The sequence below is a fragment of the Coniophora puteana genome, assembly GCF_000271625.1.
Source record: "Coniophora puteana RWD-64-598 SS2 unplaced genomic scaffold CONPUscaffold_4, whole genome shotgun sequence".
Lineage (NCBI taxonomy): Eukaryota > Fungi > Basidiomycota > Agaricomycetes > Boletales > Coniophoraceae > Coniophora > Coniophora puteana.
In genome coordinates, this window is record NW_006913056.1 from 425,072 (window position 1) to 448,396 (window position 23,325).

General features: G+C 56.0%; 6 protein-coding genes and 1 non-coding gene across 7 annotated transcripts; 4 read left to right on the forward strand and 3 right to left on the reverse strand.

The window, feature by feature from the left end:
• The first annotated feature begins 850 nt into the window (after positions 1-850).
• CONPUDRAFT_80941 (uncharacterized protein) lies at positions 851-3,345 on the forward strand. Its single transcript, XM_007768309.1, has 6 exons — positions 851-875; positions 946-1,092; positions 1,178-1,394; positions 1,469-1,679; positions 1,862-2,055; positions 2,137-3,345. Exons 4-6 carry the CDS (start codon positions 1,665-1,667, stop codon positions 3,113-3,115), a joined length of 1,188 nt encoding a protein of 395 aa, XP_007766499.1. The 5' UTR covers positions 851-875; positions 946-1,092; positions 1,178-1,394; positions 1,469-1,664; the 3' UTR covers positions 3,116-3,345.
• A 198-nt stretch (positions 3,346-3,543) lies between these two features.
• CONPUDRAFT_t37 lies at positions 3,544-3,635 on the forward strand. Its single transcript has one exon. It is a non-coding gene; the product is annotated as a tRNA-Ser (tRNA).
• On the forward strand, positions 3,627-5,504 carry CONPUDRAFT_120792 (uncharacterized protein). The gene is made up of 5 exons (XM_007768497.1): positions 3,627-3,829; positions 3,892-3,948; positions 4,008-4,149; positions 4,212-4,819; positions 4,882-5,504. The coding sequence occupies exons 1-5, from the start codon at positions 3,791-3,793 to the stop codon at positions 5,431-5,433; spliced, it is 1,398 nt and encodes a 465-aa protein (XP_007766687.1). The 5' UTR covers positions 3,627-3,790; the 3' UTR covers positions 5,434-5,504.
• Positions 5,505-5,730: 226 nt separating this feature from the next.
• On the reverse strand, positions 5,731-6,315 carry CONPUDRAFT_71432 (uncharacterized protein; the record flags this gene model as incomplete). The annotated part of the gene is made up of 4 exons (XM_007768236.1): positions 5,731-5,801; positions 5,864-6,001; positions 6,064-6,249; positions 6,306-6,315. The coding sequence occupies 4 exons, from the start codon at positions 6,313-6,315 to the stop codon at positions 5,731-5,733; spliced, it is 405 nt and encodes a 134-aa protein (XP_007766426.1).
• An 857-nt stretch (positions 6,316-7,172) lies between these two features.
• CONPUDRAFT_151759 (uncharacterized protein) lies at positions 7,173-12,580 on the reverse strand (the record flags this gene model as incomplete). Its single annotated transcript, XM_007768498.1, has 26 exons — positions 7,173-7,228; positions 7,292-7,352; positions 7,420-7,525; positions 7,588-7,644; positions 7,717-8,492; positions 8,554-8,815; positions 8,871-9,142; positions 9,207-9,287; positions 9,341-9,385; positions 9,453-9,533; positions 9,590-9,712; positions 9,767-9,781; positions 9,848-9,958; positions 10,021-10,316; positions 10,373-10,454; positions 10,511-10,590; positions 10,641-10,656; positions 10,720-10,824; positions 10,885-11,377; positions 11,432-11,462; positions 11,518-11,648; positions 11,709-11,769; positions 11,817-12,160; positions 12,211-12,288; positions 12,347-12,480; positions 12,548-12,580. 26 exons carry the CDS (start codon positions 12,578-12,580, stop codon positions 7,173-7,175), a joined length of 3,930 nt encoding a protein of 1,309 aa, XP_007766688.1.
• A 2,079-nt stretch (positions 12,581-14,659) lies between these two features.
• On the forward strand, positions 14,660-16,279 carry CONPUDRAFT_100999 (uncharacterized protein). Its single transcript, XM_007768499.1, has 6 exons — positions 14,660-14,857; positions 14,921-15,001; positions 15,063-15,345; positions 15,416-15,807; positions 15,885-15,973; positions 16,033-16,279. The coding sequence occupies exons 1-6, from the start codon at positions 14,755-14,757 to the stop codon at positions 16,120-16,122; spliced, it is 1,038 nt and encodes a 345-aa protein (XP_007766689.1). The 5' UTR covers positions 14,660-14,754; the 3' UTR covers positions 16,123-16,279.
• A 228-nt stretch (positions 16,280-16,507) lies between these two features.
• On the reverse strand, positions 16,508-23,217 carry CONPUDRAFT_80944 (multidrug resistance-associated ABC transporter). The gene is made up of 26 exons (XM_007768310.1): positions 22,445-23,217; positions 22,316-22,396; positions 22,166-22,257; positions 22,059-22,109; positions 21,946-22,008; positions 21,790-21,883; positions 21,483-21,731; positions 21,382-21,421; positions 21,285-21,324; positions 20,980-21,224; positions 20,778-20,899; positions 20,696-20,721; positions 20,587-20,632; positions 20,091-20,531; positions 19,729-20,024; positions 19,598-19,667; positions 19,473-19,541; positions 18,280-19,419; positions 18,016-18,224; positions 17,736-17,959; positions 17,644-17,684; positions 17,514-17,594; positions 17,439-17,453; positions 17,334-17,382; positions 16,893-17,282; positions 16,508-16,836 (listed from the first exon to the last, which is right to left on the reverse strand). The coding sequence occupies exons 1-26, from the start codon at positions 23,138-23,140 to the stop codon at positions 16,628-16,630; spliced, it is 5,079 nt and encodes a 1,692-aa protein (XP_007766500.1). The 5' UTR covers positions 23,141-23,217; the 3' UTR covers positions 16,508-16,627.
• Positions 23,218-23,325: the final 108 nt, after the last annotated feature.

A 23,325-nucleotide genomic window follows, 5' to 3' on the forward strand; every position in this document is an offset into this window, starting at 1 on the left:
TTCTATCTCGACATCTTCTACATACGGTCTCAAAGATCAAGCCCTGAACTCCCTTGAGAAGAGATCTAAGAAGAATCGTGGACACCTGGGCGGCTGGGTTTCCACACTCTATTATCGACGGGAGCGAGTACAGGCGCGGGCTCAGCTTCTGAATTCTGGTCGGGTCACATCGTGCTGATTATCCCTCTTCGGGCTTCAGGGACACGCAGGTTTTGTACGCGTACCCATCCTTTGATAAACTTAAACTTGAAGCACCCGCACACTATATGCTGCCACCCTCTCCCCCGGCCCCTCTCTCGAGCGAAACCGGGCTCAACTTTCTCCGCGCAACACGATTCTGCGAGATTCGGTTTCTCCCCCTTCTCGCACTCGGCTTTCACCTCGGTGCGCGCCCAAGTGTGACCGACACACACGGGTGGCTGCGTGCCGTGCTGCAACGGGCGCCCAATACGGCTATTCCAGGAAATGTAGGTAGTTACATACAGCTGGTGCGCCACCGTGATGCCCGATCAGCAGTAGGGGGTCCATTTGAGGCCTGTGCATTGCGCTGCGCTGTTTCGTGACGTTTTCGAAGAGACCATGCCGTTTTCGTTCGAGTGTACACCCTTTCTCGATCAACGACTGTCTTTACCCTCGCCTCTGGCCTGATTCACCTGCCCATCTTCGTTCGCTCCTTACGTCCTCTTTTTCCTCCCTCCCTTAGCTTTTGTCCCCTCAATTCTCCAATTATTCCTTCCTATTTGCTGATTTTCCTTTGAAGTGTTGATCGCAGGTTAGTGTGATGTCCTCCTCTTCTCCCTCGTCGTCGTCGTCATCGTCGACATGGAGCTTCATGCTCAACGACACCAGCCCTGTGTACACTTACTCCCCGTACGGTGAGTTCCCTCATGCTCTACATTCAGCTATCGGCCGTCTCGCTGACGACTAAACGCGCTATTCGCTTAGCTGACGGAGTCAACACGTCGCTCGGCTGGTCCCTCTGGTACTCGGGGAGCGGATTCAGCAAGTACCCGCCGAGCGGGAGCGCTGGTGCCGGAACGTCGCAGCATTTCACCTCGCTCGCGGGGGCTAGCGTATCACTTCAGTTTAATGGTAAGCGGCCTATGCAGGACTTGTCCTTTTCACGCCTCGTGGGTTTCTCGAGCTGACCTGGCTTCGCTGTACGCTTTTTATGTAGGCGTTGGAATCGAGCTCCACGGTAGTGCGAACAGCTCGTATGAAGTTACGCTTGATGGGAGCTCCTCGACGTACACCACGGCCAATGGAAGCGCGTTGTTTTCGCAGACGGGGCTTACAGCTGGGACGCACAGCGTGACGTTGATTGCTCAACCTTCGTTGTCAAACCAGATGCTGGGGTTCCAGTACGCGCTTATTTCCAACCCGGTTGGCAGCGGGTGAGTTTCATCGCATCACTTCGTAGTCTTTTCATATTGTTGACTCGGCTGACTGTCTGTTCTTTGACAAGCAGCCAACCCTCTCCGTCCCCATCGTTCTTCTCCAGCGCAGACACGTCTTTCATGCAGTACCAAGGCAGCTGGACGAAGGGCACAGATCAGCACATCCAGAACGGCACGTTCTACTCCACTGCGTTGACGGGCGCGAGCGTCGGGATGGAGTTCATGGGCGAGGTTGTTGCTGTACAGGGAATCACGAACTGGGGAAATATGAACTACACTGTCGTACGTCTCCCTTTCGTTGCGCCTTCCTTTCCCTCTTTCAATGTCACCCTCTCGCGCATGGGCGCATGTTCGCTCGCGTCTCTGGCGCTTTATGCCCCGTACCTCTCCCACGCATCGCTCCTGATTCTGATATGGCGATATGGGAATAAGCTCAGTCTGATGAATTTGACTCGTACGTACAGACACTGGACGGCACCGAATCCCCGACACTGAACTCGAGCACGTACTGGTTCGTCCCCGAGACGACGCTGTTCTACCAGGGCGGGCTCGATGCCTCTAAGGTGCACACGCTTAACCTAACGCAGACGAGCTTCGAGGCGACGGATGATCCACTTAAGCTCGGGTTTGATTATGTGGCGGTGTATGGTTATCAGGAGTGCGTTTCATGTTGCTCTGCCATCGTTTTGGCCGCCGAGGCATGTGTAACTGACAGCGGGACCTGTGTGCTTTCTTGCAGTCCATCCTCGAACTCGTCTTCCACGAACCCAAATTCAGACAACTCGACCTCGAGCCACAAATCGCCTGTAGGGGGCGTTGTCGCAGGTGCCGTCGTCGGCGCCTTGGCCCTTGGCCTTGCGATTTTCGTCTTTGTCTGGTGGCGCAGACGCCGCACTCGAACTCGCCCCAACAGGATCGAACTCCTGACCGAGGTGGGTACGACGAAAATGGACATGGGCAACATAGGGCTCGGGTGCGGGGCGAGTCCCAGCGCCACCCCACTCATCTCTGCTGACACGGGCGCTGGTAGACGGGAAGGTGGAAAGTTCAGTCATGTGCACGGTTCATCCTTGTCCGCGAGCAGCAGTGGCGGCTACGACTCCGCGCGCTCGGTGCCTCGGAGCGCGACGGAGACGCCGTCGCTCGGGTATGTGGCTGCGATGAGCGATCTCGGGTCAGACGCGGGCAGCGGTGTGCCTGAGGGGACGGCGATTGCGTCGAGCGGGGTGTTGTCTAGGTTCAACTCGACGGGCGAGCACGCGTCGTGGCGAGGGCAGGGATTGGCAGGCGTGTCCGAGGAGACGAGAAGCCTTGGGAACAACGAGAAGAGCCCGAGGGTGCTGTCGCCGAGCTTGCGCTCGTTAGCGTCTTCCGCGGCTCTTGGATCGCCCATCACGCCGGGTCCGGGCCAGAATGCGGCGCATGGACAAGGAGGTGCAGGTGCAGGTACTTGCGGGCGGCCCCTGCCACCACCACCTGGAACGACGCCTTCATCGCCTCCCGTGCAAATCCATTCGATGTACATGCATCCGCCACAACAACACTCGCGGGACGTCGTGCGCTCGTTGGTGCAGGAACACGTTCAGCACGGGCAGGTGCAGCAGCCCGGGGGGACGGGCAACAACGAGGAGGTCGACCGGATTCTGGAGATGATTGCAGCACGGATCGATCAGCCGGAGGACCATTCGATGCCTCCGCCTGAGTACCCGAGGCGGTGACGCGGTGAAGCTGTCCGATGTTGCTCTGGGGTCGACACAATGGACAGTGTTATACCCATGTTGCCGAAGTTATTCGCTCTCCGCTTTTGCTTTTTGTGTAGCTTAATTTCTCGGAAGTTTGTGTCTGTCCTCATGTCTTGGTTCTGCGCAGTGACGTGACTATGACGCTTCTTTGATCATGCTTCGGTCATGGACATGCTTCCTTAAGGCTTTGTGACTTCACTAAATTGTTTACCTACCTCATTATTAATACGTTCGTCGGGTCTATGAGCATAATCCCTACAAGTTCGCTCGGTACGCCCCGCCACTAGTCTGCCTTCCTTGCGAGGATTGAAGCCAAGGATGAAATTTGAAAGCCATGCTAAATGATGGATTTCTGACGAAGCAAAAAGGCTATATATGCGAGGTTGGGAAAGGAGGTTTCAACAGTCACTTTGCCGGAGTGGTTAACGGGATCGCCTGCTATTTTCAGCACAGCGGTTGGGCTTTGCCCGCGAGTGTTCGAATCGCTCAGGTGACGCATTTTTTGCACTTTTCCTCTACTGCTGTCAGGCTCCTCAGTCGCGCGGCAACGCGACACGCGATAACCTGGACTCACACTTCCGTGACTTGGCCACTTCCTTCGCGTAACCCCCTTCCGCATATTTTGTTTCGGTTTCACGACTTGTCATCTCGATGAGTGCAGCAGCCAAGTTCGCCCATCTTCCTGATATCGTACGTGACCCAGATCCTCATCTTGATACACAGTGGTTGACACCAATCTACCACGGCTTTAGGACACTGCGGCTGATGTTTATGAGACAGAGGATGTAGTCCCGTCTTCACAACACGACGTGCGCACGACTTCGAAGAGATGATCGCTCTCATCACTGACAATACAACAACTCTCTAGGATGACTCGAGCGACGATGAGCTCGGTGCACGAGGACGGGGTCGGGGTGGCGCGCAGGCTGCCAATCCAGACGAGCTGGACAGAAGCAACCTGATACCCGCCGACGAAGCCAGCAAGATGTTCAGGAAAGCCGAGCGTAAACGTGCGTCAATCTGTCCTCCTGTATCGTGCACATAACATAACATAATGCTGCAACGCCGACAGGCCGCGAACGCACGCTGTACAACTACCCGCCCTCGCCGTCCTCCTCGCGCTCCCAATCGCGCTCGCAGTCGCCCAGCGCGGACCCGCTCGCCCGTGCGCGCAGGCTGCCGCTGCCGGCGCGCCTGCGTGCGCTCCAGGCTGAGCTCACCTCGCTCGAGACGGAGATCGGGGACCCGACGAACCCGGCGCTGCGCGGGAGCGCGGGTGGGCCGCCTGTGGATGTGGGCGAGATGGTGAGGGGCCTTGTGGATGTGCGTGCGCGGTTGGCGGGGGTGAGGAACCGGAGGGAGGGGAGGGGGAGGCTTGTGGATGTTGTTGCGGGGGATGGTGGGGCAGGTGGAGGTGGAGCTGGGGGTAGTGCAGGTGGTGGAGGTGGAGGTAGTGGTGGTGGGGATGCAGCGGGTGCGGTGGGTGCTGGTGCTACGGGAGGGAGCGAGGACGGGGTGCTTGTGGATGCCGGGGATGCGGAGGAGCCGAGGACAGATGGAAGTGGGGGAGGTAAGAAAGGAAAGGATGGACCAGCGGATGTGAGAAGTGTGGTTGAGATGGATAGGCGGGTCGGGGAGCTAGAGAAGCTCGTTGGTTCTGCTAGCGCGACGCTAGACGAGGTGCGTTCTTCGCTTTCATAATGACCTATTGCACTAATGAATTTCATCCGCTGCTTCTGTAGTCTACACCGCTCACCCCGCCCCTCCTCCCGCTCGTCAACCGGCTCAGCTCCCAACTAACATTGCTCACCCAACCGCGCCACATCGACTCCATCTCGCGCCGCCTCAAGCTCCTGCTCTCCGAGCTCGAGCGCGTCTCCGCCGCGCAGACCCAGCGGCGCCAGCAAGGCGGCAGCGCCGGTAGCGGCAACCAACAATCCTCTTCCCAATCGCAAACAGCCGCGGTCCCCGGCACGCCTCTGCACGACACCCTCCTCCCCCTGCTAACCCGCCTGGGCCCGGCATTACCGCACATCCCACACATCCTTACGCGCCTCCGCACGCTCTCGGCGCTGCACGCGGGCGCGGCCGAGTTCCAGGGGACGCTGTCGTCGCTCGAGGAGGAGCAGCGGCGCACGCGCGAGGCGCTTGAGGCGCTAAGGAGCGCGGTGGAGAGCGTCGAGGGCAGTATAGATGCGAATCGGGCCACGGTCGCGGGCAATGTGAAGGGTCTGGATGGGCGGGTGGATACGCTTCTGGCACGGTTGGAGGAGTTGGGGAGGGGGACGGAGTAGATTCAGCTTGTCTTGGGGGATGTTGGTGTCGTTCTGTCGTTGTAATACCCTGAATCGAACTTGGTTTTTCTGTCTGCGAAGCTGAAATTCTCATCCAAGCCGACACCATACAAGTCTCGAGTTTTCAGTGTTTGCTTTCTGCTAGACGAGTTGCGTACCGAGTGCGTACGCCTCACGATTGCAACGTCGAACACGCGTTTAGAATATAGAGGTAGAATTCATCAAGCTTATGTTGTGACAATAGCTAAAAGTACAGTAAATATGCTACATTGTCCTTTAACAATCTTCAGATCTACTCTAGACATCAACACCGTAGGCAGTGAGAACCTCCCGAGCGTGCGCCCTGGCCTCTGGAGAAACGGAATCGTCTGCACATACGACCATAATGAGCTATTAGCCCACTTTGGGAAGACGAAAGGCAAAGACGTACTGTGAAGAGCGGCCTTGTACCCTGCGAGAACGCGCTTCTCGTGCTCGTCCTCGGAGGTATCGTGTGCGCGCTCGCCGATGCCCGCAGACGCGAGAATCTCCTCGGCGTGGCGCTTGGCTTCGGGGGACGTGTTGGGGTCTGAGAAGTGCCACTCGTTAGCATCGCCCGTGTCTCACGGTTCACAGCGAAGCGAAACGTACTGCTCAAGGTGGCCTTGTACCCGCCGAGGACGTGCGAGTTGGACTGGCCGGTGTGGGTGCCAGTGTGAGTGCGGCCTTCCATGCGCTCGAGGCGCGCTGCGGCGTTGTCCTTGGCCTCGTCGCTGACGGAGGGGTTGTGGATGGCGGCCTTGAGACCGGCTGCGACGCGGGAGGAGTCCTTGTCAGCTGTGCGAGTGGAGAAGGTCAGCATCGTATCGCGGTGTCGAGTGTGGTAGACGTACAGTAAGACATGGTATTGATGAGTCGTGAATGAATATGCGGGTGAGCTGTGGTAGTGAGTAGGAGCTGAAGGGATGGAGAGACGAATGGACGGAAAGGTCTCTTTCTTATAACCCATCATCCAACAGGGGCCCAAGGGAGAGGAACGCGTCGCCAACCACAACGTAACATGACGTCGATTGTGGCGCGTCCATCACGTGTAGTACCAATATCAACGCTCCGACATGCATTCGCGGTGACTCGAAAGTCAAATAAGCCCCTGTGTGGCACTCAAGAGGAGTCAGGTAACCGCTGCGTCTCCAAAACACTTGCCTTTGCAAGGAATCATGTCTCCGCGAAAGGAAGAGCTCTGCAGGGTCAAAATGCATGTACTTGCCGACGCGTCATGCGCGTGGCGCGTTCCCTGGGGCGCGTCATTCTGACCCACAAGCTTGATGGTTGTGGAGAAACGGAGACTTCGCCGAGAACAGTGAGGTCACGGCGTCCCCCGTACGTCGACAGGAGTGCGGCGCCCGACCCTTCTAGAATCTCGGAAGCATGGAAACACTGGGCTCTGTGAAGAGATATGAAATGAACTTCAGTATTTCACATCATTGGAGACAAACGAGTCAGGGTCCGAATGACTCGTCATACGATAGGAGCGTGGTGGTGGAACAACAAGCTGGTAAATTGATAAAGCACTTAGTGCGGAAGTACGAATACACTAGAATCTGGGGATTAGCAGTTATAAGCTTTAGCACACATCAATGTGATCTAGCAATAGTAAAGTATGGGTACCGGTGTATGAAGCAACTGTAAAGGCAGGTAACTTCGCGGCCGAGGATGAAATCCAGAAGAAACAATCTAATCCAACTTCGTGCGCTGAGTTATCACGCTGCTTGGCTCGCCGCCATCTCACGACGGTTGCTCAAGAGCTCAATGAGTTCTGCAAAAATCAAATATATTCAGTGCTACAGGCCCATTACTAAAGTTGAGAAGCTGCACGCACCATGCATCCGCGCTTCCTTCTTCTCGCGCTGCGTCTCTTGCCTCTTCATCCCAGAGAACGCCTAAAATGCACACGTCAGGACTCCTTCTTCATCCCGAACCGCTGAAGCACGGCGGCCTCGCACATACCTTGCTAATCAGCTCCTTCTTCCTGTCCTGGATCTCGATCACCTTTGACTCGACTGTGTCCTCCGCAATCAGCTGGTACACGTGCACGTTCTTCTTCTGCCCGATACTAGAACGATCCCAACTCACGAGTTAGCAAGGAGTTAGCAGTCACTGAGATGCGCCACGCACCGGTTGCATCTATCGATGGCCTGACTCTCGATGCCCTCCTGCCACCACGGGTCCATCCTGCACGACGTACACAATCGTTAGCCCTCCTGCTTCCATTCCTTCACGAACACATCAGGCAGAGAAACTCACAAATACACATTATTCGCGACCGTCAGATTCAACCCCAACGCGCCCGCCTTGAGCGAGATCAACATCACCCTCGGATTCTCCCCTCTGAACGCCGCGCCGTCGAACGTCGGCTTCGGCGTAGCCATAAGCGGGGGAAACATGCCGAGGTCGTCGTCGTCATCCACATCGTCATCCACCACGAACGAGTCCGCGCGCGACTTGCCCTTGCCCTTTCCTCTACCGCTGCCACCGCCTCGAGCGCTGGTGATGCTCGCCATGGTGCTACTCCTGCCCTTGCCCTTGCCCCCGCTTTTACCCTTGCCCTTGCCCTTACCCTTCAAACCGACTGTGCCCTTGGCCATCGCAGACAGCTCCACCGCGAACTCCTCATCCGAGTCATCCGGGTCCACCCCATCCCCATCGATGAAATCGTCGTCGTCGTCATCGTCGTCCCCACCAATCAAAGTCTCCACATTGATCACCCTCGACGCCTTCCGACGCAATCGCCCGCTCTGGCTCACGCTCGGCGCCGGTTCTTCTTGGCTCTGCGATTCCAACGTCGATATCTGCGACGAGGGCGGCCCGAGCGGGAACGAGGACGGCGGGGGCATCGCCGTCGCTGCCTGAAGCTGGGACGACAGGTCTTCATGGTAGGCCGGCATACTAGCCGGCACCGTCGTCTCGCTCTCATCGAGCGGGATGCTGAAGCGCTCGAGGACCTCCTGGCGCTTGCGCGCGTTCAGCTGCCCGTCGAAGCGCACGTAGGAGATGCCGTTCGCCTCGAACGACTCTGCGATCTACACGGACCCGTTCCTTCTTTTAGCGTGGGTTCAACGAGCGGAGGCATGTGAGACGTACCCTGTCGAGGAACGACGTAAACTGCGAGAACACGAGCGACTTCTCGCCAGGCGGCGTGAGCTTGAGCAGATTCACAAGCTGGTCTATCTTCGCAGACGAGCCTGTCCTAAGGCCATCCCCGCCGTCCTGTGCGCTTTCCATCATCAAAGACGGCACCCCATCCAGCTCGCCAGGCTGCGCAGGCTCAACGATGTCGCCCCAGCCGAGCGGCCGACGGTCCATGGGACAAAACTTGTTTTCTCTCGACAACATCTCCGTGATGCTATCCCACCACCATCAGCCTCGGTGTCCTATGCCACGCCAGACAAACAACTCACCAGGCCAAACAGAACCTATGCGCACACGCCGTAATCCGCGGACTCGCCATTTCCGATAGGCAGATCGAGCACTCCTCACACTCCTCGATCGCCTTCGCGAGCAGGCCCTGGAGACGCACGCGCTCCTCGGGCGTGAGCGGTGCCTGCGCGTGCGGGTGCTGCGCCTCCTCTTCGGCGCTGCGGAGCTGCTCGAGGTAGTTTGCGGGCACGAGGCCCGGGTGCAGCGCGAGCTGGCGCAGGCGGGTGAGCATGCTCAGGAAGTTGGAGGACACCTGGAGCGAGCGTGGTCACCGGTTAGATGTTGATGTGATGCAATGGGTTGGCGACGAGACGTACGACGGCGGTGGAGGTCCCGCGCGAGCTCATGATGCGTTTGGCGCATTCTGTTGTGACCTTCGCGACGGCATCGTATAGCTCCTGCATATCACGAATCAATTGCCAAGGTCAACACGCTCTCCCGGGAAACACACCCTTGCTTCGCCAGTCAGTGTAACCGGAATGAGCGTCATCTCCACCTACAGCAACACAAACGTAAACGCAGTAAGCACCCCAACGACCCAAGCAAACGCGGACAAAACCCACCGGCGGCAAAGGCACAAGCGGATTCCCCTCGCTGTCCTGCATCTCCTTCGTCCGGCGAATGCAGATGTGGGCCATCAGCGCCTGCAGTCGCCGCAGTATCAGCAAGCTGTTCGAGATCCTACGGTAAGCAGACTTACCCGGAGCAATTCAGCACCGGTCGGGTCGCCCTCCTTCAACGGGCGGAGCAGGAGCCGCTTGAAGTATTCCTCGTTGTCCAGCGGGCGACAGATCCGGAGGAAGGTGAGCATCGAGCCGAGGTCCTGCGGTGTGTGCGGTCAGCAGTCAATCAAAATAATCACAGACTGGAGGCGCACCCTTGGCGAGTTAATCTAATATCCATAACATCCAAAAGTCAACGGAGCACATAACCCGGGAAGAACAGAAAAGACGCGTACGATAGGCGTTCCAGTCAGTATCCACCGGCGCTGCGCATCGAGCTTGCACACCGCCTTTGCCATCTTCGTCTTCGGGTTCCGGATGCTATGTCCCTCATCGAGAATGATTCTCTAAAGCCCGCATCACCATCGTCAGCCAACGTCGTCACTTTCACCAAGGTAAAATCGCTCACCTTCCACTTAACATTGAACAGCCCCTTCGCCCCCCTCTTCCTCCTCTTCCTCGGCCCGTCCCCAGTGTCGTCGCTATCGGCGTCCACATCGATCACCGCACCATCAGCACGAGGCGCATCAAGGTCCGCATCAGCGACGACAGTCTGGTACGTCGTAATCACAACATCGTGCGCGCGCAGCTGCGCGGGCGACATGCTCCGCGTGCTGCCGTAGTACGTGCACGACTTGATCGTGCCGCGTGTGCAGTGCTCCGAGATCTGCTTTTCCCAGTTGGACATGACCGAGAGGGGGACGACTGTATGCGGGCGTCAGCTCTCTTGCAGTGCTCCGGGGGGAAAGAGGGAGACGCACCGATAAGGGTCGCGGTGGAGTAGTCCTCTGTCGTGTCATTCTGCGTTGCAAGGATGAGGGCGAGCATGGTGAGGGTCTTGCCCTGCGAACGCCGGGTGAGTGAAACGCAGGGATTGGGACGTATACAATAGAGCTTACCAGGCCCATACTGTCAGCGACAAGCGCGCCTCGCCCAAGCTGAGGCGGACTGTCCAGCGCCTGCGGAGTCTTTGTAGCCACTGCCGCATCATAAGTACTGCTGCAGGTAGGGGGAACTGGAAGCCCACACCATTGTAATAGTAAGCCTATATGCGGGTATAAGTGAGAAATACAGTCAGAAGATCACCGAGAGAAGCAGGGGTGCTCACCCTATCCCTAGCTCTAGTGTACTTCCAGAACTGCACCGGCGGATCCGTCTCTTGCTTCGGGAGCACAGGGTTCTCGCGGTTGATGCACCACTGCAGCGCTTGACTCTGACAAGCACACATCAGCCATCACTCCTTCACTTCCCCACCTCAAACACAAAAGCCTACCTGATGCCTCAGCAAATCCACCATCAAATTCCCCTTCGCCCTCCCCGGCGGATCAGGATGCACCGGCAAAGTCAACACGTCCTCCGTCGAGCACAGCGTATCAAGCATACCCTGCCTCCGCCCGCTATCGTCCACCTTCTCGAGCGAGCTGAGCACCCGCGTGAGCTCCGCCGCGCGCGCGAGCGCCTCCTGCCGCTTCGCGAGTTCTTCCTGGTGCTTCTTGTACGCAGCATCCCGCTGCGCCTGCTGCTTCTCGAGCTCGAGGCGCTGCGCGGGCGTGAGATTGCGCTGCTGCGAGGCGCTGTGCGGCGCCGGAGCCACGTAGGTGTATGCGAGGCTGTGCGCCGAGGAGGACTGGGAGGAGGAAGGCATCTGGCTGGCGCCCGGGGCGCGGGCACCGCGCTCGGGGAAGCCGCGTTGTTGGGGCGTGGCCCAGACGAGCTGGGGCTCGAGCTGGTCGCGTTTATCGGCGGGGCCGTAGATCTTGATTGATCTGACGGGGTTGCGTCAGCAATGCAAAACACGAGAAAATGGGGACATGGTTTACATGGACAGAGTGTATTGCTTCACGTGTCCCACTATGCATCCACCAAGTCAGAGAGAGAAACATGTATACGCTGTGGTGGCACGCACTTTTCCCTTCGATCATCACGCCTTCTAGTGTTATGGTCCGCCGGTCCCAGAGTGGTGCGAGTTTTGAGGCCACGTTCTTAGGTAGGTGGCCGACTTGCTGTCCGCTGATGTTCGTTATCTTAAACGCGTTCCTAAATGACACAGTCAGCTGAGACCTTCGCAGCGGCTCCCTTGCTCGAACAGTCTCGTACCTATCGTATTTATTATGCGGCTCTCGGACGATGGTCACCTGTTCCCCGGCACCGACCATTCCTGCATTGTGTCAGTCAATGCTATTGAGAAAGAAGAAAAACGTCTACCGTTGTAGTACTGAACGCCAACAATGCTCGTCTTCAGCACAACATACAGCTCATCGAGTGCCTCAGCCTCGAAGAGAGACGTATCGTTGAAGTATCGATCATATTCGTCCTCGCTGGTGTTCCCCGAAGTACGCGGAGGACCAGCAGGCTGGCGCACATGAGAGGAACTCTTGGAGGAGCTAGCCAGAGGTTGCGAGGCCGGGAGAGCCGCACGCTTACGCTTTTGGGTCTTGGTGGGCTTGGGGCCGCCTATGATGATAGGAGGCTTGGCGGATTTGGGCACGTCAGACGGGTCGACGCGCTTGTTGGCTATGGCGCGGAGGACTTTTGTCTGGTCCTCGGCTCTGCGAACGTGAGGTCAGGACATGCACCATGGTTGCGGCTGGAGACCTACTTGAGTTTACTGAAACCAAGAATCTGAGCAGGCCTGACGGTCGACAACTTGTTAAAAATGTCAGGGGTGACACAGCCCCTGAAACAAAGCATACAAGCTAAGGACGCGTTGAAGACAATGGAATGCTAGAGCGCACCAGTGACGCCATTCCACAGTCTGTCCACCAAACTGTCCTTGGACAACAGTTCCGTATCTCAGTGTGCCAGGTTCAATCGGTGAGCCTGTGCAAGGCGCTGGGCCTTTGCACGTCGCACGAGGGCTTGTGCTGTACTGAAAGGCTCCTATCGTTAGCACTTGCCCCCGACGAACTGAGCCGAACCGAGGGCAGAGTGCTCACATTGATTGAGTGTTCTGGATGCTCTTTATCCATCGTATCTCCACGCAAAAGCGCCCCTTGTTACTTCGTCGCTGATCTCTCCTCGAGCGTGCGGTGGATGAAGAAAGATGAGAAATGAATGGGTCTAACAGTTGATCCAAAAAGTGCCGCTGCCAGCCGTCAAGGGGCAGGAGCGCGCCTGTTTGCTCTTGTTCCTGGGGCCAAAGGCTCCCAGGTATAATTCGTCAATTCCTTCCTTTTCGGTAATCGCGATTTTTCTCGGGCCGCTTTTCGGGCCGCTTTCATCCGTTCTACTCCACACGACCGTTGCCCGGTCTGAGTCTAACTCGGCTTCTTTCTGACCACTTCGCGGGTCGTTTATGCTCAATTCCTCGTTTTGCCGATGGCGCTTCGTCTCAGCCTTCCTATCCTCGGATCTTTGCCTTCTTCCTCTCTTCATTCTACCAACCTATGGTGTCCATTCCCATTTTCTCTCTTTCGATCTCCAATGTTCCCTCTATCGACTGTGATCGGTTAATCGTCACATCCGCGTCCTTACGCATGAGTTGTGAATGAGCCGTATAGGCCACAAGTCTTTCTTGGATGTATCCGACCTGTGCGTTTGTCCCCGTGGGCCGATGCTCCCTGTGTTCGGTATGGATCTATCTTTGCTGGTTGAGCACTTCAACCATTTCACTTGAAAAGACATCACTGTCCTGTGCTCTGCCCATGGGATCCGTTATACATCGGCAGCTCGTCGTGAATGGCTCCGTGACGCGCTCCGTATGCACAACTGTGGACCTGCGTGTTGTGACATCATATACATCTTCAAGCAGATGTTCCGATCTCGTAAAGACTTTGCATTGGTGATGTTACCGTCTACTCATACTCACTCTAGCGACCGGCTCTCCGTCACGGAACGTCGTAACCAGGCTTTGGATGCTCACTGGTTTACCCGATCCAACCTTATGCAGCCTCAGCCCAACCCTCCTGAGCGACCGAGCACATTTGACCAGCAACGCGTTTCCTCGTTTCCTCCTGATGTTAATCCCGCGCTTGACTTCGATATTTTGCGGGAATGGCAGGACATCATGTCCGATGGTTTATCACGGAATGAGGTTTGCGTGGTGTGCGGGCACGATGTTCTGCTCAGGTCTCTGTCCACATATTCTCCTGAATAGGTTTCACTATACGTGCTTTGTAATCCTCACTTGCCGTCACGCCCTTCCTCAGCCATATGACATTTCTTTATATGATAACGCGATCTTGTCTTCGCATGGTCTAGCTGACAGCGGTGATCTGCGTGTGTGTCCGATTTGTTGCTCTGCATTACATGCGCGTCCTCCAAGACAACCTAAGGCAGCTCCGGTGAACTTCTTATATTATTGTTATGAATGTTTGCCTGCTGACATTTCATGCGCTTTTTGTGAAGCTTTGCCCATGGATTTGGCGTTGATTGCGCGCGCACGTGTAGTAGTCGAATCATGCATGTGTACTCGCAAAAAATAGTGGAGTGTGTCTGCTGGCCGCCCCGGAGACCAATCTCAACGATTTACAAAGGGAAATGTTGCGGTCTTACTCCAGGACTCTGCTCGTATACGTCAGGTGCTACCACCCGATGAGGATGAACTTCGTGATTCTGTTTGCGCCCTCTTTGCAGGTTGGTCTACGGATGTCTCTAAGGATTACATTCTCACCACTCTCATGTGGAATCAGCGCCACCTCATCAGTGGTTAAACGGTGATCTAGAATTCGCTTTGTTTGTTTTCAAGGCGTAAGGCAGAGGGCTTCATGTCCCGCAGCATGACACTGAACATCCTTCACAGGGCACTAGTGGTGCATAGAATATGAGTTAGTCTCCGAGCAGACCTTGTCGCTTGTTCAACGAGAGGGCCTCGCTCGCTGCGCTCTGCAAGGAGGCTTGCTCTACCATTTGTGCCATTTACTCCTGTAGTTGTACATGTTTGGCCTGTTTATAACTATAACGCAGTGATTACTCCGACGAGCCCAGCGTCTGATATCGTAGCCTCTTTGGTCCCAGGGATGCCTGCCAAGGCCTTGATATTTCGCCACGCGACGCGTTCCTGCCTAATATGGCAAAGACCCACAGCGCGGTACCAGCGTCTACTCCACGCGCTTGTCACCTGCCACCACCTCCTCACCTACAACCTCTACAACCCTTTGCTCGAGCTTGAGACGCGAGATAGCAAGAATCGAGACAGGAAAGAATGGACGTTGATCGTGCACAAAGCCTTGCATATGATCCTGACCAGGATGCCGCGGAGAAGCGGGATATCCGCAAGCAGTACCGCGTGCTCGAGAGGTTGACAGGTGCGTGTTCTTGGGCCACAGATGCCATAGCAGACCTCCCTATCTGACGTCTATATCGAAAAGACAATGGAGGTAGACCTCAGGACTACACCGCCAAAGACCTTGTCGACCAAGTCACGCGTGCCGACTCGCTCTTCTCAAAAGGCGCGTACCACTTTTCACTACCGTCCCCGTCGCACAGCATAGGTGCTTATCGCTCTCCCAGTCCGCAACCCGACCGAAGCCACGCTCGACTCCTCCGTCCTGCGCAATGTATCCGCCATCTCCGCCCAGAAGGCACGCGCGATGCGTCTCGGCTCCGGCGCGTTCGACCTGGACGACTTCGTCTCCAAGCTCGTGTCCTTCATGGGCGGGCGCAGGCACGTTGCCGCGGACGACGACGATGAAGAAGAGTTTGTGGAGGACGACGACAGCGTCCCGCTCGACTGGGACAGGATCGGCCGCAGGGCGCTCGCAAAGAGCCGGAGAGTGCCTGTGTCTGGGTTTATGTACGTCGGCGCGTAGCTGAGCAACCAGACGCGGTCTACTGAAAATGCTGGCTCGCTGTTCGTACAACAGGCTTGGCCCGCTCTCTGTAGAACAGAAGAAGCGCGGCCCGATCAAACGCGCGCGCCTCGAGAAAGAGGCAGAAGAAGAGAAGAAGCCGCAGGCGATCACAGAGGAGGACATCCAGCGGTCCGAGAACGAGACGAGCAAAAACGTTGCAGCGGTGCGTCCTGCCTTCCCTTTTTCTTTCACCCACTCCACGTCTCACAGTAACACGCTCAACAACGACCAGATCCTCGAGCGACTTCTCGCAATCGGCGAGCCCGTCAACTTCTTCCGCTTTGTCATCAATCCCAACGACTTCGCGCAGTCAGTCGAAAACATATTCTACCTGTCCTTCTCCATCCGCGACGCCGCCGTCGCGCTCCAATGGGATGAAGACGGCAGCGGCGAGCCTATACTCAGTGAGCCCCTCCTCCTTCCCTTCCCCTTTACCCCAGGATGCATGTAGCCCTAAAGCTAACCCCAACCTCGTGCTCAGTGGCATGCCAAGAGCCGACCGACGAGGATCGCGCAGCGGGCGTGCGGAAACAGCAGGTCGTGATGGAATTCGACATGGCCACCTGGCGGGTAAGTGCTGTCCACTGGACGCTCGATCTTCGTTCTGTAGCTGACGTGCTCCTGTTTAGCGCGCCATCGAGGTGTTCAACATAACCGAGGCTATGATCCCCACACGTGCGGCAGCAAGGACAGGCATCAAGGGGAAGTGGTACGGCTGAGAGCCAGCGCGTCCATTCATCCATCCCTTTTCCAGCGAGTAGCTACTCGCCTGTTGCAGGACTTGCCCGTATGGTGTGCTACCACGCATTAGACCTCTACTTACTCCTCCATCTAGTCATCTGTATGAGACTGTATTCGTTTAATTCTTCGCTTTGCTACCCAAGAATGCTGTGATAGTCGGAAGAGTCGAACCGCTGCAGCTTCCACTGAGGGCTAAAATCCAACATGAAAGGACCTAGCTGACATGCACAGGGTAACAGTGCGGAAACTCACTTCGGCGGTATCTGGTATCTGGGAGTTTCGGCGGCGAGCTTGACTTCGAACTTCAAGTTGTTATACCTGCTACTCGACAGCTGCTTGATACCTCGGGATTTCAGATACTAGGTTTCCCGTGTACTGCCGTTAAACGCATACAAACTAATCAACCAAGACACATACACATAAAGGAAGATAGCATAAGTCCGGTCGGAACGATTAGAGAGGTTTATCAACAAGCCCGGAACATCAAGCCTGACCAGCGTTCTGGTCTCGCTCGACCTTCGCCTTCGCAGCCGCCTCCAGCTCGGCAAACGTCCCGCTCTTAAGACACATCGTTTTAAAGATCCCATTCTCCTTCCGTATCAAATTCAACGGCGTGTCGAACTCGGCGATCTCGCCTTGTTCGAGCACAACCAGCCGGTCGTAGTCAATAACCGTGCGCAGGCGGTGCGCCACTTCAATGATACGTTATTATATGTTCTACACCAAGGATAGGCCCGAGTTCACGTACCGGTGAGCAGCAGCGAATCCGTAAACTCCTCGCGGATCGTCGCTTGGATCTTCGCGTCCGTCTCAAAGTCGATGCTACTTGTGGCCTCGTCGAGTACGATGATCAAGCTCCTGCGCAGTAAAGCACGCGCCATAGCGATTAGCTGTCGCTGGCCCTGTGAGAAGTTTGTTCCGCCTGCGGAAACCTGGGTGTCCAGCGATATCTTCGTTTTGGTGTCTAGGTCGGTGGGAGACGTGGAGACGACGGATGAAGCGGTGTCATCGAAAGGAGTGCTTTGGGAAGACGACGCGCGAGAGGGCATTCGGGATGTTCGTTGGGATTGGTAAGCACTCTCTGAGATCATCCGGACGCGGTAGAGAACGTCGAGGCATTCAGTGTCTTCGTGTTCATCTGCGAGCAGATGGTCAGACCTGGTCAGGATAAGTCTCTGATTTCACTCACTGAACGGATCTAGGTTTTCTCTAAGAGTCCCGGAAAAGAGGGTAGCATCCTGTAGAATGCAGTGTTAGACGAACGGCCTGTCTATGTCAATGGCGAAGGATATACCTGAGGAATGAACGTCTGTTTGAAAAAGGTACAAGGTAAGTGACAGATATCTCAGGTCAAAGGACGGAAACGTACTATGCGCGAACGAAGATCATGAATACCAATCTTCGAGATATCGATGCCATCTATGACGATACGCCCGCTAGCAGGGTCCACCTGTCATAATGTCAATTTCTCATTCATATCCACGTTGACAACCACTCACGAAACGCAAGATGCTCATGGCAAGCGTCGATTTTCCGCTACCTGTCACCACGAATTCAGCACAAGCTGGACATCATAACCGAGTATATTCACCAGTGCGCCCAAGCAGCCCGACTCGCTCCCTCGGTTTAAGAGTAAATGAAACGCCACGCAACACGGGTGGCAGTTCAGGTGCATACTTGACGACAAGATCCTCCACCGAGATGAGATCCGACGATCCGGTGCTCGAGGGCCAGTACGCCGGGGGACGGCTCGTCTCGATGATGGCAGGAGGCTCCTGGGGAAGGTCGAGATACTCGACAAGGCGTTCCACAGAGCTGTGATCCATGGTTAAACTAAGGCGACACCCAAAGTTATTGTGTACACCACTCACTTTAATTCGAGCTCAAGACCGCTCCAGAACCGGCACGCCCAGTACACACTATCCGTAAACGTTATCGCACTCGTGATGCAAATGCCGGCAATACCAGCGTCCACCCAGCCCGAGAGCGTGAAGAGCGTCGTTATCAGGACCGCCAGGGCGCCGAGGTAGTCGAGATTCAGCATCAGCCAACGATTCGACATCCAAAACATGTACCACATCTGGATGGTGCAAGTAAGCCACTACAGTTTGTGTGCCAACGGAAAGGTGACAAACCTTGATTGTGACGTCGATCTTTGCGTGCAGCCCATCCATGAACCACCCCTCGGCAGAGAACGCGCGCACCGTAACAATCCCCTCCAACAGCTCCCCAAAGCCCGAGAAAATCGGGCTCCGCGAATTACTCTCCATCCTCCTCAGATCCCTCGTCGTGCTCAGATACCCGAGCGCAAGCACGTAGTACACATATCCGAGCACCACAGCTGGAAGCAAGAAAATCGGGAAGAACACGGCAATCGTGATAACGGCCGCAGCGAACGTCGCGAGCGATTGGGTCACCGACGTGAGCGAGTTCGCAAGACTGTCGTCGATCGTCTCGATGTCCTTGCCGAACCGGTTGAGCATCCGACCCGTCGGGGTGACATCGTGCCAGCGCATCGTCGCGCGCACGACGCCCACGAGCAGCCGCCGGAACAGGAGACGCGAGGCGCGCAGCGCGCCGGTGTATTGTACCAGGACGGCGATGATCAGGACGAACGCTGAGGAGAGCCCGATGAGACCGTAGATTCCGACGTAGAAGAGCGGGTGAATGTGTGCATCTGGAAGAGCCTGTGCTTCAACAGGAGAAACTTGGGCGTGAACCTGATAGGGACTGTTCTGGCTAAGCTGGTGTGCGTAGAACACGACCCCGCCGTACGCAGCCTCATTATCAACCAGCGCCATGGATGCATGGCCGTACGAAGTGGGCTGGGACACATTGGTACCGTAAGCTGCACCCCACTCGCGGATCCACAATCTCTCTGCAACGCTGATGACCTGCATAATGACGATCAGAGTGGATAGTATGATCCAGGTCCAGTATGACGAAGCCTTAATATAAGCCTTGTAAATCGCCCACTTGACGCCGCCTTCCTCGCGATGTTCTTCCTTGATGAGTTTTCTTGGCTTCCTGTTAGCTTCATCAGGATTTTGCTCGTCTTCGGCCGCAGCAACAGCTGGTGCATCGGCGGGAGCTTCTGAGGCTACGACAGGCCCTTCTTCCTTGAGCTCAGCAGCGGAATCTTGTGCAATCTCCTCCAGAATACCTTGGGCACGGAGTTCCTGGGTAGTGCCCTGTGTATCGATTCTACCGTCAAGCATTCGGACGAGGTAGTGAGTTCCCGGTAAGACAAGCTCGACATGATGGGTAACAAGGATCTGACAATGCGCTATGATAAGCGCTCAGTGCATATCCCTCAAGCACGACTTACGACTGTACGATTAGCTAGCAGCGGCCCACACAACAGCCTCTCGTATAGGAAGCGAGCGGTGTGACTATCCTGGTAAAAACACGTTGTTCAGAGATGGACACATGTAGATAACAGGGGTCACTCACAACTGCACTCAGCGGGTCATCCAAAATCACATACTTCGACCGCGCATACACCGCTCTCGCCAGTGCAACGCTATCATCAATTAATAGATGAGTGCGTCACGCCCTCGAAATCAAAGCAAAACATCACTCACCGAGCCTTCTGCCCCCCACTCAAACTCACACCCCTCGCCCCAATCTCCGTCGCATCTCCGTCCTCCAGAATACCCAAATCCGGCTTGAGCGCACAGCACTCGACAACATCATTATACCGCTCCTCGTCGTACGGATACCCAAACAGAATGTTATCCCTGATCGACTGGTGCCGGAGCCACGGCATCTGCGCCGCGTACGAGAACGAGTGCATGTAACCGTGCCCGTCGACGCGCCGCGTGTTCTTCGCCATGAGCAGTTTACCCTGGGTGAGCGTCATCTCGCCGAGGAGGGCCATCTACGCGTTCCCGTCATGGGGTGATTAGAATAGAGTAAGGAGGGCGTGTGATGAGAAAACACGAACGAGCAACGCCGTCTTCCCACTCGCCGTCGGCCCGGTGATAACACTCAACCGTCCCTCGGGAAAGCGTACGCTGATATCTTGAAGCTCAAACCGATGGTCTTCGAATCCACTCGTACTCGCGCTCCTCGCCGATTCAGAGTCCGCGAGCGTCGTCGACCCCACATTGCTCGTAGACGGCTGGCTGTACATAGTCGAGACCGTGCCCCTCGATACGTCCTTTCCGTGCTTCGTTTTCTTGCCGTTCTTAGCGTTCTTGTCGGTCGAGTCCTCCTCGGGCTTGTTCGGAACCGCATTCCACGTGAACGAGCCGTTCTCAATGCCGAGGCCCTCTATGGCGTTCTCAGCGGCGAGAGACTCTTCTGTTTGCTTGAGAGAAGAGACTTGGGCGGAGACCTCTTCTTCATTGAGGAACGTCTCTAGGCGGCGAATGGCAACGAGGGTCTAAGGGAGTGACATGAAGCGGCTACGCACCGAATCGTGGCGGTGTGGCGCTTACCTGCAAGAACTGAATCAAGAAGCTAGGTAGAGAGTTCATAGGAAGACTGCGGGATATTATGATGCATTTGTTATCCTGGAGATTTGGGAGTTGAAAGAGCCGCTCTTACCGAATCATGCTGAACAACGCAATAGCCTGAGCGGACATCAGAATTCCCATCCAAGATCAGCTCCAAAGTACAACGTACGTACCGTGAACGCGACTGGCACCGTCAACTCATTTCCCAGCGACACATACACCATGAACGAAACAAACGAAACAAAAATCGGTGCACACGTCCAGATCATCGAGAAGAACACCGAATTGATCCGCGCTACAATATCCGCGTCAACGCGTCAGTCACAATCGCCTCACCACCCATACTACACAACAAACAATAAACCCTGGACTCACCTTTCACAATCCAACCAATCTCCTCCGCCCTCGCGCGCATCGTCTTGTCGATCCACCGTTCCTCCCACGCGAAGAATTTGATAAACTTCACGGCGCCAAGGAGCTCGTTGAGGATGCCCATGCGCCGGTCGCGTGACGCGGAGACGCCTTTCTGGATGCGCACGCGCCGCTTGGCGACGAACGAGCTCAGCGGCCAGGCGACGACGAGGACTGCGAAGCCGGTGAAGGCGGACCAGCCGAGAATGCTGAGAGCGGGTCAAGGATGTCAGACAAGGATCGAGAAAGGGCCGGGCACTAGATCGTACTTGTATAGGAAGATGCTCGCGACGACGATTTCGATGGGCGCTGTTGGGAATGAATAGACGTCAGATAGAGCGGCGGTGAAAGCGCGAGGAAACACACCTCCATATAAGATGTACAGCATGGACATCATCACCGCAACCTGCACATACAACAAGTGGCCCATTAAGTATATCACAATCGGGAGGAACCATCGACCGCACCCTATTTGTATCGACAGCCATAAGATTCACAATCTTGCCCACGTCCGCTCCCGCCGTCGGCTCGTCCCCTTCCTTCTCCGCTTTCTTCGTGTTCCCGTCCGCACTACGCCTTTCCAGCTTTGACTTGTCGACGATGCCGGAATAGTCCACGCGCTTGAGCGCCTTGTTATATACCGCCGCCATGAGTTCGACACGGATACGCGCCGCGGCGCGCTGGCCGACCCAGCGTTGCTGTGCTTCGACTTGGCCCTTCAAGACATAAATGCATGAAGATAGTGGGTGCATGTGTAGTAACTACGGCGCATACCCTGAGAAGCGTGGATGTAAACGCCAGAAGGGCATAAACGAACGCCCGGGCGTGGTTCTCCGGGGTCGGCTCTGCCACGGAATCCAGGATCCGCCTAAGCGAGGCGAAATAAGCGGACTGGTCGACGACAAAGCGCGCGATGGACAGGCTACGTACTTGAGGAAGAAAGGAGACGTGTACTTGAGGGTGATCTTGGTGACAGCTCCTATGGTGTCCATGCTGCAACACGTATGTCAGGTGGGTCCTATGGATACTGCAATGCTACATACATGATATCCAACGAGTTCGCTTGCCAAAGATGGCGAAGCAAAGACTTTTGGCTAGCAGCAATAGCCGAGCGTCAGACTGAATCGCACACCATAAAGTCGAGTCTTACGAAAGATCATCAAAGCGGGAAAAGACTGGACGCGACTGCACTGTCGGGCTGAGGTCCCACACATCATCTTCGTACAACGTCGTTGTAGAGCCCTAGGCCCAGTAACAGCATCAGGTATGGCCACGGATGCGAACACGAAAGGATCCTGACCTTTCGAATAAGCGGGAAGACCCATGAATAGCTAACCCAACCAAGAAGAGTCGTGTAATCTTCTGCCGACAACTTCGTTCCCTAAACAAGCCTCAACACGAGAGAACGTTTAAAGTCGAAAGTGCTTACTATGTCTTCCGGTCTGACCGCTGCACTTGGGATCCCCATCGGCATTGTCATTACCGTCACAAGCAACGCCATTACAATAAGCAAGTTGGCGATCATAGCTGCGAGCCCGTAAGGCAGCGGCAACGGTACATGGCGTATCTTGTGTTCGTAGATGGTTCCACCGAGAAGAATGACGCCGCACGCAAAGTGCACGAGGTAAAGTGTGAAGAGGTCATAGTGCACGGTCGCGTGAGGACGCGCTGCGGGCACGACGGCTGCGTACACCCATGAGGATGCAAGGAGGCCGATCAAGACACTGGTGTAAACGCCGTCGCGCGAAGTGGGGATTACAAGTATGGATGCCTCAATGGCAAGCCATGCGAGAGCTTCGAGGGTGGCAAGCAGCGAGAGCACCAGCGTGCGCCAAAGAGCTACTCCCGAAAGAGCTGTCGCGCCGGCTGCATCCGAGCTGGTGATGTCTGCCTGAGCCTGAGGTGCGTAAGACGTTCCTGCGGCGAGAGCCTCAGCCTCGGGAAGGGTGATGAATCGCGCAAACGGGTTGGAGGCGCTGTATGCATACTCCTTGGCGAAGGCGGGGAGAGGTACGAATGTTAAGCAGAGGAGAGCAGCGACGACAGCAGGGAAAAGAGCAGCCCATGTCAAGCGTACGCAGGACTCGGAGAAATCGAGCGGAGCGCTCCCGTTGCACAGAGGCATCTACGCAGGTTGTATCCCTCTTCAAGAGCCTCGAGGTGTTTGGCCTGAGTCAAGGAGACTAGATAGCTGCAGATAGCTGCGCACACCGACGCACGGCCTCTAGTACCCGTTGAGGGAGACGGCAGTGCTAATGAGGGCTCCCAAAATATCGGCTGGGTGTCACACGATGTAAGTGTGATAACGCA

Bases quoted from the DNA above. Each gene is read 5' to 3' on its own strand.
- CONPUDRAFT_80941 (XM_007768309.1), top strand. The intron at 2,056-2,136 runs GTGCGTTTCATG...GCTTTCTTGCAG, and splicing joins GCGGTGTATGGTTATCAGGA to TCCATCCTCGAACTCGTCTT.
- CONPUDRAFT_120792 (XM_007768497.1), top strand. From the start codon at position 3,791: ATGAGTGCAGCAGCCAAGTTCGCCCATCTTCCTGATATC. The intron at 3,949-4,007 runs GTGCGCACGACT...ACAACTCTCTAG, and splicing joins TCCCGTCTTCACAACACGAC to GATGACTCGAGCGACGATGA. The intron at 4,150-4,211 runs GTGCGTCAATCT...CAACGCCGACAG, and splicing joins CAGGAAAGCCGAGCGTAAAC to GCCGCGAACGCACGCTGTAC.
- CONPUDRAFT_100999 (XM_007768499.1), top strand. From the start codon at position 14,755: ATGGACGTTGATCGTGCACAAAGCCTTGCATATGATCCTGACCAGGAT. The intron at 15,002-15,062 runs GCGCGTACCACT...TCGCTCTCCCAG, and splicing joins CGACTCGCTCTTCTCAAAAG to TCCGCAACCCGACCGAAGCC. The intron at 15,346-15,415 runs GTACGTCGGCGC...TTCGTACAACAG, and splicing joins GTGCCTGTGTCTGGGTTTAT to GCTTGGCCCGCTCTCTGTAG.
- CONPUDRAFT_80944 (XM_007768310.1), bottom strand. From the start codon at position 23,140: ATGCCTCTGTGCAACGGGAGCGCTCCGCTCGATTTCTCCGAGTCCTGC. The intron at 21,225-21,284 runs GTACGATCTAGT...ACCCGCTCTCAG, and splicing joins GCGAGCATCTTCCTATACAA to CATTCTCGGCTGGTCCGCCT. The intron at 16,837-16,892 runs GTACGTGAACTC...GTATCATTGAAG, and splicing joins GGATTCGCTGCTGCTCACCG to TGGCGCACCGCCTGCGCACG.